Here is a 15,095-nt window from a genome sequence, read left to right on the forward strand (position 1 = left end):
TTGTTTTGTAGCCAGTGGCGCTGGGCGTTGAGCTCGCCCAGGTGGGCTCCTCAGCCCAGGTCTGACACGTCCGAGACCAGAGTGAGCGACGGAGACAGGGTCACGAAGGGAACCCCTGCAGCGACTAGGGATCCAGCCACCAGTCCAAGGATGAGAGAACATGGCTTGGTACCATGACCACCTCGCTCCAGGTCATGCCTGCTGGGGATATAGACTGAGGCCAACCATGCCTGCAGATGCCGCAGATGAAGTCGGGCATGGCTGACCAAGTACGTGCACATGGCCATGTAACTCATCAGTCTCAGGCAACCATGGGCCGTGGTGAGCAGATGGCTCTTTAAGTGGGTGATGAAGTCCGACATGGCCTGAAAACGTGCTTCCGGAAGGAAGGTGCTGGTCCATGTGAAGTTGAGAACTGCTCCGATAAACTCTATGCGTTGAACTGGCGTTAACGTGGACTTCTCTGTGTGTGACAGACCCAGACCAGTGGGGTACAGGATTCTGGTAGAGGGCAAATATACTAGTCACTGGATGAGTAGTTTTCTCTTCCCTGAGTGACCAGAGCAGGGGCTGCACTAGAGTAATCAGGAACCTGCTAGAACCAGTTAAGGCAGGCAGGCTAATTAGGACACCTAGAGCCAATTAAGAAGCTGCTAGAATCAATTAAGGCAGGCTAATCAGGGCACCTGAGTTTTAAAAGGAGCTCACTTCAGTTTGTGGTGGGAGTGTGAGGAGCTGGGAGCAAGAGGCGCAAGGAGCTGAGAGTGAGACGTGTGCTGCTGGAGGACTGAGGAGCACAAGCGTTATCAGACACCAGGAGGAAGGTCCTGTGGTGAGAATAAGGAAGGTGTTTGGAGGAGGCCATGGGGAAGTAGCCCAGGGAGTTGTAGCTGTTACAGGAGGCACTATAGACAGCTGCAGTCCACAGGGCCCTGGGCTGGAACCCGGAGTAGAGGGCGGGCCCGGGTTCCCCCCAAACCTCCCAATTGACCTGGACTGTGGTTTCTTCCAGAGTGGAAGGTCTCTGGGCTGTTCCCCAACCCACATGGTGAATCTCTGCAGCAAGAAAATCTGTCAATAAGGGCAGGACCCACCAAGATAGAGGAGGGACTTTGTCACATGTGTTTATTAACAGGCCCACATCGTTCCAGATGGACTGCAGAGCAGGTGTAACAGAGCCTCGATCTGGTGCAGACCTGCCCTTGATGAGTCAGTTGTCGAGATACGGGAAGATCTGGACCCCTCAACATCTCAGGTAAATCATTATTGGTGCCATGCATTTTGTGAACACCCTGGGGCCAAGGATAGGCCAAAGGATAGTGCCAGGAACTGGAAGTGGTGCCTGGCCACTATGAAACGCAGGGAACGCCTGTGTCCCGAGAATATGGAGACATGAAAGTAAGTGTCCTTTAAGTTGAGAGCGGTGTACCAGTCTCCCGGATCCAGGGAAAGAATGATGGAGGCCAGGGAGACCATATGGAACATCAACTTATTGAGAGACTTGTTGAGGCCACGCAGGATGAGTCTTCAGATTAGGTCTTCAGGATTAGAAAGTAACTGGAGTAGAATCCTCTTCCTTAAATGTCCTGAGGAACTACCTCCAAAGCCCCCAAGTCCAGGAGCTTCTCGACTTCCTGAATGAGGAGTTGCTCATGAGAAGAGTCCCTGAAGAGGGATGGGAAAGTGGGTGGGTGGTAAAAAGGGGTGGGTATTGTGGGCATTGTAGGGTATAGCCCTGACCTATTATGTCCAGGACCCAGCAGTCCGACATAACTGGCGACCAGGCCAAGTGGTAGGGAGAGAGGTGGTTGAGGAAAAGGTGGGTAGGATCCGGTTGAATGACTGGGACGTCACTTTCAGGCACACTCTCAATAAGATTGTTTCTGGGCCCCTGGGTGTTTGGCAGGCCCAGGCTGGGCTGGCGAGCAGGAGGAAGAAGGGAGATGAAGACTAAAACTAGCATCCCTTCGCCTTGTAGATCCCTGACAGGGTTGCCAGATTCTTGGCAGCAGTGGTGGCTAGAAGGGCTTCCTGGCTGATTGCGGCATGTGCATGCCCAATGAACAAAGGGTAGCCCTGGTGTCCTTCAACCTGTGCAGCCTGGCGTCTGATCAGAGAACAGACCAAATCCATCAAAGGGGAGGTCCTGGATCGAGGCCTGCATCTCCAGGGAGAGGCCCGCTGTTTGAAGCCAGGAGCTGCGTTGCATGACCACCACTCATGCAACCACCCTTGCCACCGAGTCCCATGCCATCTGCAGGGAACATCTGGCCACTGCAGTACCTTCCTGCACCAGGGTGCCAAACTTTGGGCCAGATGCTGAGGGAGGGATTCTCTGAACTTCTTAAGACTGTCCCGGCCTAGCAGGGCCCGGTGGTCCACCACCCGGAATTGCAGGCTGGTGGTTGAATAAGTTTTCCTCCCAAATAAATAGAGTGTTTTGGCCTCTTTGCTTTTGGGAGTCGAGGAGGTGGGAACCTGCTTGTCCTTCTCGTTGCCCACTGAAACCTTTGGCTGGCATGAAGTACTTTTTCTTGGCCTGTTTTGAGGTGGGAGGGATGGAGGAGGGGGTTTGCCACAGGGTCTTGGCTATCTTGAGGACCCAATCATGTATGGGCAAGGCGACCCGGGCAGGCATAGAGGCCGAGCGGACATTGAAGAGGGTGTTCTCCTGCTCTGCCATCTCCTGCACCTCGAGCCTCAAGTTCTTGGCTACGCGCCAGAGAAGGGCTTGATGCTCCCTAAAGTCATCCAGCGGGCTAGCTCTGGAAGGTCCCACAAGCACCTCGTCTGGGGATGACGAGGAAGACTGGACTGCTGGTGGAGGTGCTGGGGTCTCGAGCACCTTCGGAGAAGGAGGCTTAGGGATGGGCAAAGGTTCCTCCGCCCCAACCTCGGAAAGGGCTTCTGGTACTCACCGACTGATGCTCCAATACAGCCACCAAGGAGTGCTGGGAAGGGGACATCACCACAACTGGTACGCCCGATGCGTTCCAATATGGCCACCACATTGGCCACTGGCTGTGCTGCCACTGAAGTGCCGCAGACAAGGGAGCGAGCTCCGGTGCCCAATCATGCTGATGGGACCTGGAGGAACCACCTTCCGGCGACCAGGGAGGAGCCGTCGATGCCTATGTTTGCTTACTGGTCATGGCTACTGGTGACTGTTGTCTAGGCATAATTGACTGATGATTGTACTGGGAAGAACAGTGCCGGTGTTGGGGAGACCAGTGCCAAGACAGGGAACATTCCCACTGCGCCGGTGATTGGGACCAACACCTGGAGGACGACCAGTGAGAGAGTGAGCGGTGCCGGGAATAGTAGGGGGAGCGTCGACCCCATGCCGGTGAGTAGCGCTGAGGGGATCTGGATGTCAGCCTGGGCATCGGACGATGCGACTGGGACATGCCCCTGGATTCTCAACGTGGCAGAGAAGATCGATGTCTTCTGTCCGTTGATAGGCAGTGTTCCCCTGTCCCCTAAAGGGTCTTAACGGCAGGCTTGCCCTCCTGGGGAGCCTTAGTCGAGTCCTGCGGCACTGAGGTCGTCACTGGAGCAGGTGGAAACCTGTGCTCTCTCTGCACCTGGGGACCCTGCGATGACGACGGTGCAGGCAGGGGAGTGGGTTCCATTCCACTCCCGGGAGTTGGTGGCGGACCTTTAAGGGGACTCGGAGCCCCAACCGGGGGGGAATGATCACATGGCTCTGCAGTAGCTGGGCAGGCAGGCCCAGACCCCTTGTTAGGTAAATAAATAAATTAGTTAATTAATGGAGATACCCCATCTCCTAGAACTGGAAGGGACCTTGAAAGGTCATCGAGTCCAGCCCCCTGCCTTCACTAGCAGGACCAAGTACTGATTTTGCCCCAGATCCCTAAGTGGCCCCCTCAAGGATTGAACTCACAACCCTGGGTTTAGCCGGCCAGTGTTCAAACCCCTGACCCTTCACGTTCAGTGCTGGGGAGCACTTCTTGGCCTTCTTCTTCGGCACCGGCCAAGGTGAGCAGTGACAAGAGGAGCCGGGTGCCAACGGTGTGCTGCACTGTGTGGTGCGACCTGCATGGATGGCTTAGAGTCCACCCTCCACCCGGCTTCCATCAGGAGAGCCCTGAAGTGGATATCCCACTCCTTTTGGGTGTGGGGCCAAAAGTTTTTGCAGATCCGGTACTGCTCCCTAACTTGTGACTCCCCCAAGCACTTAAGGCAGCTGCTATGGGGGTCACTCACAGGCATAGACCTGTTGCAGTCCGAGCAGGATTTAAACCCGGGACACCGGGGCATGCCCCGCCTGGGGCGAAGTCCCCGCTGGGACCCTAACTACTAACAAGCACACACTTAACTACTTAACACTACTATATGCAAACTATATACAAAGGCCCTAAGGCACAAAGTTCAAAAGGAGAAACCGCTAGCTCTTGCTAAGCAAGAAAGAAACTCGGACCACCACGGGAGGTAAGAAGGAACTGAGAGGGCGTAGGGATGGTGGTGCCTGATATACTGCGGCATAAGCGCGGCACTCGAGAGGGTGCCACAGCCAGCCCTATGGGTACTGCTAAGGCAAAAACGTGCAACGGCCGCACACGTGGTCCAGGGCCGGCTCCAGGCACCAGCTTAGCAAGCAGGTGCTTGGGGTGGCCACTCCCGAGGGGGGCAGCAGGTCCAGCTATTCGGGGGATCCTTCACTCCGACCTGGGAGGTTTTTTTGGGGGGGGCTGCTTGGGGCGGCAAAAACCCTGGAGCCAGCCCTGACGTGGTCGCGTGAACACCCAGAATGAAATCAACATGAGCAAGCACTCAACGAAAAATAGATGTTAGAGGAACATTGCTATGAAGTTAAGCACTCAATAGCTAGGAAACACTAGAAGAACCATGATTGCTCATGGAAACTGAATGCATACAAACAGGGATGCAGAATTAGGATAGCATCTTTAATTACATGACATACTATTTTTTCCTGCAGGACCCCTATCTAGTTTGTTACAGAATTTGAAAGGTGTATAGTGAATAAGGCAGGGAACTGCCAGATGAGAAAGCATGGTCTGTGGTGCAGGGAAACAGGCAGGCACACTTTGGAAATTCACAAAATTTAGAAGCAAGTGCTGAACAAGCTCTACTGCACATGTGCAAATGTCAATTTGGGGGGGACTGATAAGTCAATCAAATCTAGACAGATTTTCATGAGTACAGGAAAAGGCACATCTCTGATCCCGTCTGCCTCATTTCAAGTTCCTGCTGCAAACATTGGAAGTGCTAGAGCTGTTCAAAAAATAGCTGGAAAAAATTAACTTTGACTGAACTATTTTTCCACTAACCTCATGCATGGAAATGACTGCACTGTTTTTTGCTGAAACTAGGAAGAGATCAAGAAAAAATTCAGCCCAATAGGTTGAACTTGGAAAAACTTATAAGCAAATGATAGATAATGGAGGATTACAATGGTAGTGATCATCCCACATAAAATAAATGGGAGGCAGCACAGTGTCCTTACCTTGACCTTTTGGAGTGGGAGGAATTGTAGTGGGAGGATCACAAATAATAGTCCCATCTCTCAACTCTGCAATATTGGTTGTTTCACCAAACTGACACCAAAGCGTGTCACTTTCAGTTAACTCTGGCAACGGACTTACAGTCAGTTCTACCTGTAAACACAAAGGCATAATTCTATTTTAGAAAAAATGTCACAAAAAACAACCACCACTCAAACAAAAATGAGCAAGGTCAGAGACCGATTAAGATGGCGACTGATTAAGATGGCGACCGAGTGCTTTTATGGATTTTGATGCTCCAGGACACTGGTGTGTTAATTACTGGTTCTGTTTTTATAGTTTCTCATTGTCCCCTTTTTCCACAGCCACCGGTACTACAGTCAGTAATTAGATAGCCTCTTTTCCCCCCTCTGAGACAGCTTACTTTAGAAATTACAGCATTTCTGTGGTGAATAGATGGACCACAATGAAAGCTTGGATGTATCACAGGAAAGAGTAAATTAAATGGAGGATAGTGATTTCCATGTTATTTTCACAGTTTTGATTGTGACTTTTTTCCAGACAGATGATTTTCTTTTAGATTATTCTCCTGCAATGGATTTATTAAAATGGTCAGTTCCCTATGGACACTCACACCTTGCTTATCTCCTGATTGGGTTATCACAAGGCATTCTAGAATAGAGCTAGAGTCAAAGACCACTCGGGAAGTCTCAGCTAGAGCAGAATGTATCTGCCTGCTTGCTTTAGTGTATTACCCATAGAGAATACATAAAACCAGAGGGAGACCTGGCTTTCTGTTCACTTTCAGGTACGATTCAAGTCATAGGTTTTTATCTAATAGAGCTCAATATGGTTTGAGTGTCTTCTCTCGTTCTCTCTGTTCTCCACCAGATCAGTCCTGATCAAATGGGACACTTTCACTAATAGTTTTCAGATCTGAACATCTGGGGATATTGACAGGGTATTATCAGTGGTCCCAACTCAGCAGCTTGCTTCCACTGGTCCATCAGAGCCTGACTTTCAAGACTTCAGCAGGATTCAAAAAGGGATTAGATATTTATATGAATGAGGAGGAATACCCAGAGTTGTAACAGTAAAGACTAAAACAAAATGCAAGGGTTTTGGAACAGATATGAACTCTCATGCTTCAGGGCTTAAAAGCTAAACTCTAATTGGGGTCATACTGGTTTAGTGCTGAGCTTTTCGCACCTTCCTCTGAGGCACCTGGTATCTGCCACTCCCAGAGACAGAACACTGAACTAGACGGACCACTAGTCTGACCCAATGTGACAATTCCTGTGTTCCTACTACTAGTTGACTTTCAAAGCATGGTTTAAGGCTCAACTGTTGATTCAAATTTCTGCCTAAGTGAGCTGCAAGTGGGTACTGAGAGGGAATGGAACCCTCTTGGAGATGGCCCATTTAATTAACATTAATGTGCTGTGTATTATTTTAACGTTTCATACATGTGCTTATAGAACATACTGGATAAGTGCATTTAATAAACTGAAAAATAAACAAAAGCTACACTAGTTTAATCAATGATCTTCAACTTAAAAAAACTATTCCCCATAATACAGACAAACGTAGCCTAGACTCAAACAGAAGCATTTTGACAACCATAACAGCATGTGCCACTTTTATTTACAGCTAAAGTTAAAAAACAAGCAAAACAAAAAAAACACTCTTCTTTGTAATTGCAGCCCGCAAATATGGCAGCTAAAAGAGTAGATGTAGGCTTCTTTCAATACTATTTCAAATTACCACCGCAAACAAATCGATATCGATAAGTATTTTTCTGATATGCTACTTATAGCAACTATATGTGTACTTTAAGCATACAATAGGCAAAACGTTTATTTTTCATACCTTGACAGGGGCTTTGCGACTCATATTTTGAGGATGCGCACTAGTAATATTCATGCATACACCATCTGGACTCCACAGCCAATGGTTCGGCATATTAGCTCTTTCACAGTCTATCTTCCTTGTGCAGCTGATAAAAAGACAACACAATATAAATATGTAATGCAAAGCTGATTAAGATCAGTGTTCCCTGTTTTAAATGACTTCTTCAAAAAAAAAATTAGGTATTGACAATTTCACTTTCAGTTAGAAGAGGTTTTTAATAATAACACAATAGCTGCTTGTAAGACATCTGAATGATAAAACAAAACACAAATATTTACCTATAAGCCATTTTACATTCCATAAAAATAGACAATCCTGCTTGAAAGATTCCCCTCCAGGTCCATCTTCTGGCTTTTTTAGCTACTATAGGAGGCAGGGGTATCAGGGGCTGTGGAGTCTCACTAATAGGTAAGGGGGATTGTCACAGACGGAAGATAGGAGGCAGACAGGGAAGGTGTCATTGGTTCTAAGAGGTGACAGACCTCGTTATAGGAGGGAAGTTAGCTGAATAGGCCCCACAAAACTTTGGGCCAGCCTTGTACACCATTTACACCTCTTGTATGGTGCCTAGCACAATGGAGTCCAATCCTGATTAATGCCTCCAGACATTTACTCAAATATTAATATTAAAACAACAGCATTCAAGTAACAATAAAATCATTGTACTGTTCTAATAGGCACACTACCTTCTGAATATTGTAGATATATAAACTGAGTGTGTATGTGTACACACATATATACCTACACACACAATTGGTGAAGTGCTGTGTCTAATCATGGGTTATAATTTGGTGTAATGAAGTAAAACTTCAAAAATGAGTTCTAGATTTTCCTTGTAAATTAATAAAATACTAGAAAATGTACAAAAATGCATGTTTGCCCGTGTCTCACAGAGACCATTAATACTTTGCAATATTGGGGTCAGAGGTTATATCAGAAATCTGAAGGGAAAGCTAGGGAAAACTGCCATTTGTATGATATATGACACAGCCTTCAGCTCCCAGTAGCCTAAGAGAAGTTCAAGTTGAACTTGCTCATATACTCTGAATCCCCAGGTTTATATATATGCTAACCGACGTACAGACTGATAAAGCTATAGTGTATTACACAAACCTGCATGGAATGCATAACCTTGGCTGGCGTATTCTGCTTCACATCAAGCTTGTAACTTAATGTGATGGTTCAAATTTTTAGACAGGAAGCAAGAGACCTGAAATTTATCTGCATACCATAATTAAATAACGCCTTTGTGCGGACAGCAAGCACTCTTATCATGAAATCCCAACGGCTCATGACAAGGGGTTAATTAACCTTGCAGTCAGAAGCAGAGCTATAAGGCTGTAGCCCCCTATTCTGACTCCATCAATGCAGTGTAAAAACAAGAGACATTCCAAGATTGTTCAGCACATTCATAGATAACGAATGTTATCTTGTAACGAATGTAACGAAAGTTACTTACCTGTAACTCGAGATGGGTGGTCCCTATCCGTACTCCACTGAGGGTTGTACGCATGCACCATATGCCCAGAGCCATAGCTTTTGAAAGTAGTGTTGTTCAGTGGTCTGAACACGCGCAGCACCTCGTGGTTTCACCTTAGGCGATAAAGGGCATGGTGGGCCACCGGCGTCTCCAGTTCCTGCTCTACCGCAGATCTGTTGGAGGATGGATAGGGACCACACATCTCGAAGGCCTTCCAGTTATAGGTAAGCAACTTGGTTTTCTTCTTCGAGTGATAGTCCCTACTGTATTCCACTGAAGGTGAGTAGCAAGCAGTGCCTATGTGGGAGGATGGTGTGAGGAGACTGTGGAACGGAGGACAGCTGCTCTGGGGGGGGAAAGAGTGTCCATGCGGAATCATGCACTAGAGCAAGGGTTCTCAACCTTTTTCTTTCTGAGGCCCACCCATCATGCTATAAAAACTCCACAGCCCACCTGTGCCACAATAGTGGTGGAATGCCAAAAGATCCCTCACTAGGGGGTCCCCACCAACCAAAGATGTCGGTGGTTACCAAGTCGTGCAATTCCCATTTGTGGTCAGTTGCAAAGTTTCTGCTGAGACTGTTGGCAATCATGTTCTGGGTGACCGATAGGTAGGCGACTGTCAAAAGGATATCATATTGAAGCTAACCCCCGGGGAGGAGAGGACTAGAAGCAGCTGTGATGTTGATTTCTAGGCCTCTTCCTTGGACTGTGCTACTATCAGCTAGTCATCTAGATAGGGAAAAACGAGGATACTCTGACATTTGAGATGAGCTACCACCACCAAGAAAACTTTTGTGAACACTTGTGGGGCAGTGGTAAGTCCAAATGGGAGAACGCTCTATTAAAGATGTCGAGGTCCCACCTTGAACCTCAGGAACGTTCTATGTGTTGGGTGTATATACCAGTATGGAAGTAGGCATCCTGCATATCGAGAGTTGTAAACCACATGCCTTTTTCTGGGGAGGGAATGATTGTTGCAAGCATGACCAGGTGGAATCTCGGTTTGGAAATTGAATGGTTGAGGTGTCAAGATTAAATATTGGTCTCCATCCTCCATTCTTTTTGGGTACTAAGACATAGCTCAAGTAGAACCTTGTTCTCTGAAAGGGGTCTGGGATTAACTCCACAGCTCCCCACAGCAAAAGGGTGATCCATGTGTGGACTGAGGTGGAGGGTGAGATGGGGGCATCGCTGTAGGATGCAGCTGCTCTGAATAATATCTAGGACTCACTTGTCCATTGTTATTGTTTTCCATGCTGGTAGAAAGCGTTTGAGGCACCCCCGAAGGAGATAGGCAGGGTGTACAGAGAGTGGTTGACGGCTCTCTAAGGACACTCAGAAATACGGCTTATGCAACGAATGGGTGTGTTGCGTGGATGACTGGCAGTCGATATAGGCAGACGGGGTCTGTGTACCTTAGGGCATTTTGATTGTGCTTGAGTGGTAGAATTTCCTCTTGGGTGCTGGTATGTAGCTACCCAAAGGTCTTAAAGTGGCTCTAGAATCCTTTAGGGAGTGCTGGGTCTCAGCTGTCTTCTGATTGAAGAGATGCGATTCGTTGAATGAAAGGTCCTCTACAATGCTCTGCACTTCCCTAGGGAAGCCAGAGGAGTGTAACCAGGATTCCCTCCTCATGAGACTATCCATTGCCCAGACATGGGAAGCCATGTCTGCAGAATCCACTGCGGCCTGTAGGATGGACGTGGTGAATAACCTGCCTTCTTGCAAAACTGCCTGGAATTGACTGCGATCCTGTGAGGGTAGCTTGTCTGCGAACACTGCCAATCGCCCATAGTAAATAAAATCATATTTGTTCATCAGAGCTAAGTAATTTGAAATATGAAATTGGAGCCCTGCCGAGGAGACCTTTATGCCCATGAGGTCTAACCTCTTAGCCTTTCTATTGGATGGGGTGGAGCGGGGGTGTTGCTGCTTGAATTTTTTGATGCTGCCTGGATGACCAATGAGTTCGATGAAGGATGAGAGAATAGGAACTTTGACCCCTTGGGGGCAGAGGGGAGGGAAACATAATACGTCGTTTTAGCCCCTTTCAGGATGGGTGTACACATTGCCAGGGTGCGTGCTGACTGGAGGATAGCGTCATTGATAGGTAGGGTCACCCTCACTGGTACTGAAATGTGCAACATGTCAAGCAGCTGGTGTTGACTATTCTGTACTTCGTTGAGTGGATCCCTAGCGCATTGGCTCTTCTCTGCAGCAGTTCCTGGAACTGTCAATAGTCATCCAGTGGGGAGGAGGGGATTGAAGATGTGGCCACGTCTGGAGAAGATGAGGGATGCCTCTCCGGATCCGCTGGTATCATCGGAGTTGAACTAATCAGTGCATCGTCCAACGCTATATCGGAGTGCCTACCCGACTACGGTTGTGGACGATGGGAAGCAGGCCTGTTCAAAGGGTGAATTTTGGGGCCACAAGCTCCAGAATGGCCAATCTGGTTGACCCTGCTGTTGACTGATCCATAGCCTGTAACCACGGAGCCAGATGCCAGCTCTGCAAGTAAAGCAAGATGGAGAACTGCCACGGTGCCATCAAAACCTTCCGGTAGTCGTGCTTCCGAAACAGAATCAGTGGACTGACATCCATATCATCCTAATCAGAGGAGCTGGAAACCACTCCAAATGATGGTGCCTTCAGAACCACTAGAATGGGAGGTGGTGGGAAGAAGCAGAGGACAAATCACTGCAAGCTGGTGATCGGATCAGGGCATGTGGAGCCCACAGCCCTTCTAGTGCAAACAAGTTGTGGGGACCCAGAGCACTTATGAGTCTCCCAGGGGTCAATGGTCCGTTCTGCAGGAGGAGCTGGCACCAGTAAAAAACATTTACTCACCTTTGTAACTGTTGTTCTTCGAGATGAGTTGCTCATATCCATTCCAATTAGGTGTGCGTGCACCGCGTGAACGATCGTCGGAGAATTTTCTACCCTAGCAACACCTGGTGGGTTGGGTGTGGAGCCCCCTGGAGTGGCGCCTTCATGGCGCTGGATATATACCCCAACCGACCCAGCGCCCACTCAGTTCCTTCTTGCTGGCTACTCCGACAGTGGGGAAAGGAGGCGGTTTTGGAATGGATATGAGCAACACATCTTGAAGAACAACAGTTACAAAGGTGAGTAACCGTTTTTTCTTCTTCGAGTGCTTGCTCATATCGATTCCAATTAGGTGACTACCAAGCCCTACCTAGGCGGTGGGATCGGAGTGAGACATCGCTGAGTGCAAAACCGCTGATCCGAATGCAGCATCGTCTCTGGACTGCTGTACAAGCGCATAGTGAGTGGCGAAGGTGTGGATCGATGACCAAACCGCCGCTCTACAAATGTCCTGGATCAGGACGTGAGCCAGGAAGGCAGTTGAGGAGGCTTGGGCCCTCGTGGAGCGGGCAGTGAGGTGTGGCGTCGGGGCACCGGCCAGGTCGTAGCAAGCACGAATGCAGGACGTGATCCAAGAGGAGAGACATTGCGAGGAGACCGGTAAACCTTTCATCCGGTCGGCCACTACAACGAAGAGTTGCGTCGTCTTCCTAAACGGTTTCATACGCTCAATATAGAAAGCAAGGGCCCTGCGTACGTCCAAGGAGTGCATACGCTGGTCTTGACGGGTGGCGTGCGGCTTAGGATGGAAGACCGGGAGAAATATATCTTGGTTCACATGAAAAGCTGATACCACCTTGGGAAGAAAGGCAGGGTGGGGGCGAAGCTGCACCTTGTCTTTATGAAGACTGTGCATGGAGGCTCAGACGTGAGCGCCCTGATTTCAGAAACACGTCTCGCTGAAGTGATGGCTATAAGGAAGGCTGTCTTCCAAGATAGGTAAAGGAGTGAGCAGGTAGCCAATGGCTCGAACGTGGTCCCTGTGAGCTTGGAGAGAACCAGGTTAAAATCCCACGCCGGAACAGGTTAACGTTGCTGTGGGTATAGCCGGTCTAAGCCCTTGAGGAATCTGACAACCATCGGGTTAGAGAAGACTGAGGAAGCGTGTTTTTCTAGGTGGAACACCGATATAGCGGCCAGGTAAACCCTGACCGAAGATATCGCCAAGCCCTGCTGTTTTAGGGATAGGAGATATTCAAGTATAAGTGGAATAGACGCCTGCAAGGGGGGCGTGGCCTGCTGCTCACACCAACAGGAGAAACGTTTCCACTTGGCTAATTAAGTGGTCCGTGTAGAGGGCTTTCTACTTCCCAGTAGAATCTGTTGCACGGGATGTGAGCATCGTAGCTCTGTCCGATCCAGCCATACAGCATCCACGCTGTAAGGTGGAGCGATTGCAGGTCGGGGTAACAGAGTCTGCCGTGGTCCTGAGAGATCAAGTCTGGGCACAAGGGAGGCGTGATCGGAGTTTGTACTGATAGCTCCAGAAGCGTGGTGTACCAGTGCTGTCTTGGCCAAGCTGGAGTGACTAGAATCATACGTGCCTTGTCTCTGCGTAACTTGAGCAGTACCCTGTGGACCAGTGGAAATGGAGGGAAAGCGTAGAACAGCCGGTCTCTCCACGATAGTAGGAAAGCGTCCGACAGGGAGCCTGGAGATTGCCCTTGTAGGGAGCAGAACACGTGGCACTTCCTGTTGGCTAGTGAGGTGAACAGGTCGACCTGGGGAAATCCCCACATCTGGAAGATGGAATGGATGATATCCAGGCGAATCGACCACTCGTGCGTCTGGAAGGATCTGCTCAGACGGTCCGCTAGAGTGTTCTGGACACCAGGGAGGAACGATGCCATGAGATGTATCGAGTGGGCAATACAGAACTCCCACAGGCGAATGGCCTTTTGGCATAGGAGAGACAACCGGGCTACTCCTTGCTTATTGATGTAGAACATGGCTGTGGTGTTGTCTGTGAGGACTGACACGCAACGGCCATGTAGGAGACCGAGAAATGCCTGACAGGCTAGGCGCACCGCCATCAGCTCTCGAACATTGATGTGCAGAGCTCGTTGGGATGCAGTCCACAGGCCCGGGGTATGGTGCTCCCCACAGTGAGCGCCCCAACCTAGAGATGAAGCGTCTGTGACCAGGTGCAGGGAGGGTTGTGGGGCGTGAAACGGCACTCCTGCGCAAACCGCCTTGTGATCCAGCCACCAGGTGAGAGAGGTCAAGACCGAGTTCGGAACCGTGACCACCATGTTCAGGTTGTCCCGATAAGGACGGTACAACGATGATACCCAGGCCTGAAGTGGGTGAAGCCGAAGTCTGGCATGCCTGGTTACGTAAGTGCAAGAGGCCATGTGTCCCAACAGGCTGAGTCATGTCCTTATTGTAGTGATCGGGAAGACCTGGAGTCCGTGGATAATGTTTGTGATGGTGTGAAACCGAGTGTCTGGCAGAAGAGCTCGGGCAAGTCTGGAGTCTAAGACTGCCCCGATAAACTCTATTCTCTGGGTTGGCTCCAGAGTAGACTTTTCTTTGTTGAGTAAAATGCCTAACTCGTGGAAAGTTTGTAGTATTATCTGGGCGTGAGTTTGAACTTGCTCCCTGGTGCGGCCACACACCAGCCAGTCATCTTGATACGGGAACACCTGTATCCTTTGTCGACGAAGGTATGCTGCCACGACAGCCATACATTTGGTGAACACTCTCGGAGCCACGGACAAGCTGAAGGGAAGGACGGCAAATTGGTAGAGCACATTGTCTACTACAAATTGAAGGAAGTGCCTGTGTGGGGGGTAGATTGTTCTATGAAAATATGCGTCCTTCATGTCGAGGGCAGCGTACCAGTCTCCAGGATCCAGGGAAGGGATGATGGTCCCCAAGGAGACCATGTGGAACTTCAACTTTACTATGAATTTGTTGAGTCCGCGTAAATTTAAAATGGGTCGCAAACCCCCTTTTGCTTTGGGGATCAGGAAGTAGCGGGAGTAAAACCCCCTGCCCCTTAACTCTGGCGGAACCTCCTCTCTGGCCCCCATAGAGAGAAGCCCAAAAACCTCCTGTATAAGGAGACACTCTTGAGAAGGGTCCCTGAAGAGGGATGGGGACGGGGGATGGCGGGGGGGGGAAGAAACGAAGAAAACTGGAGAGCGTATCCCCTCTCTACCGTGCGAAGGACCCAATGGTCCGAGGTTATAAGGGACCAAGCACGGTGGAAACGGGAGAGGCGATCCCGAAAGAAAGGGAATGGATCCTGGGTAGTGGCTGGCACGCCGTCCTCGAGCACACCTTTAAAAATTTTGCCTAGGTCCTGAAGGTGGTCTAGGAGG

At 49.4% G+C, this 15,095-nt stretch overlaps 1 protein-coding gene across 8 annotated transcripts in view; it reads right to left on the bottom strand.

Annotated features, from left to right (window-relative positions):
* Nucleotides 1-15,095, bottom strand: part of PLXNB2 (plexin B2) — a 334,154-nt gene that overhangs the window by 73,413 nt on the left and 245,646 nt on the right. For all 8 annotated transcript variants that reach the window (XM_065555277.1, XM_042844152.2, XM_065555271.1 and 5 more), the window contains 2 exons: nucleotides 7,356-7,482; nucleotides 5,489-5,639 (listed from right to left, as the gene is read on the bottom strand). In XM_065555277.1, coding sequence (XP_065411349.1) covers nucleotides 5,489-5,639; nucleotides 7,356-7,482 — 278 coding nt within the window. The remainder of the gene's footprint in view (nucleotides 1-5,488; nucleotides 5,640-7,355; nucleotides 7,483-15,095) is intronic.

Source organism: Chrysemys picta, chromosome 1 (genome assembly GCF_011386835.1).
Source record: "Chrysemys picta bellii isolate R12L10 chromosome 1, ASM1138683v2, whole genome shotgun sequence".
NCBI classification, from domain to species: Eukaryota; Metazoa; Chordata; order Testudines; family Emydidae; genus Chrysemys; species Chrysemys picta.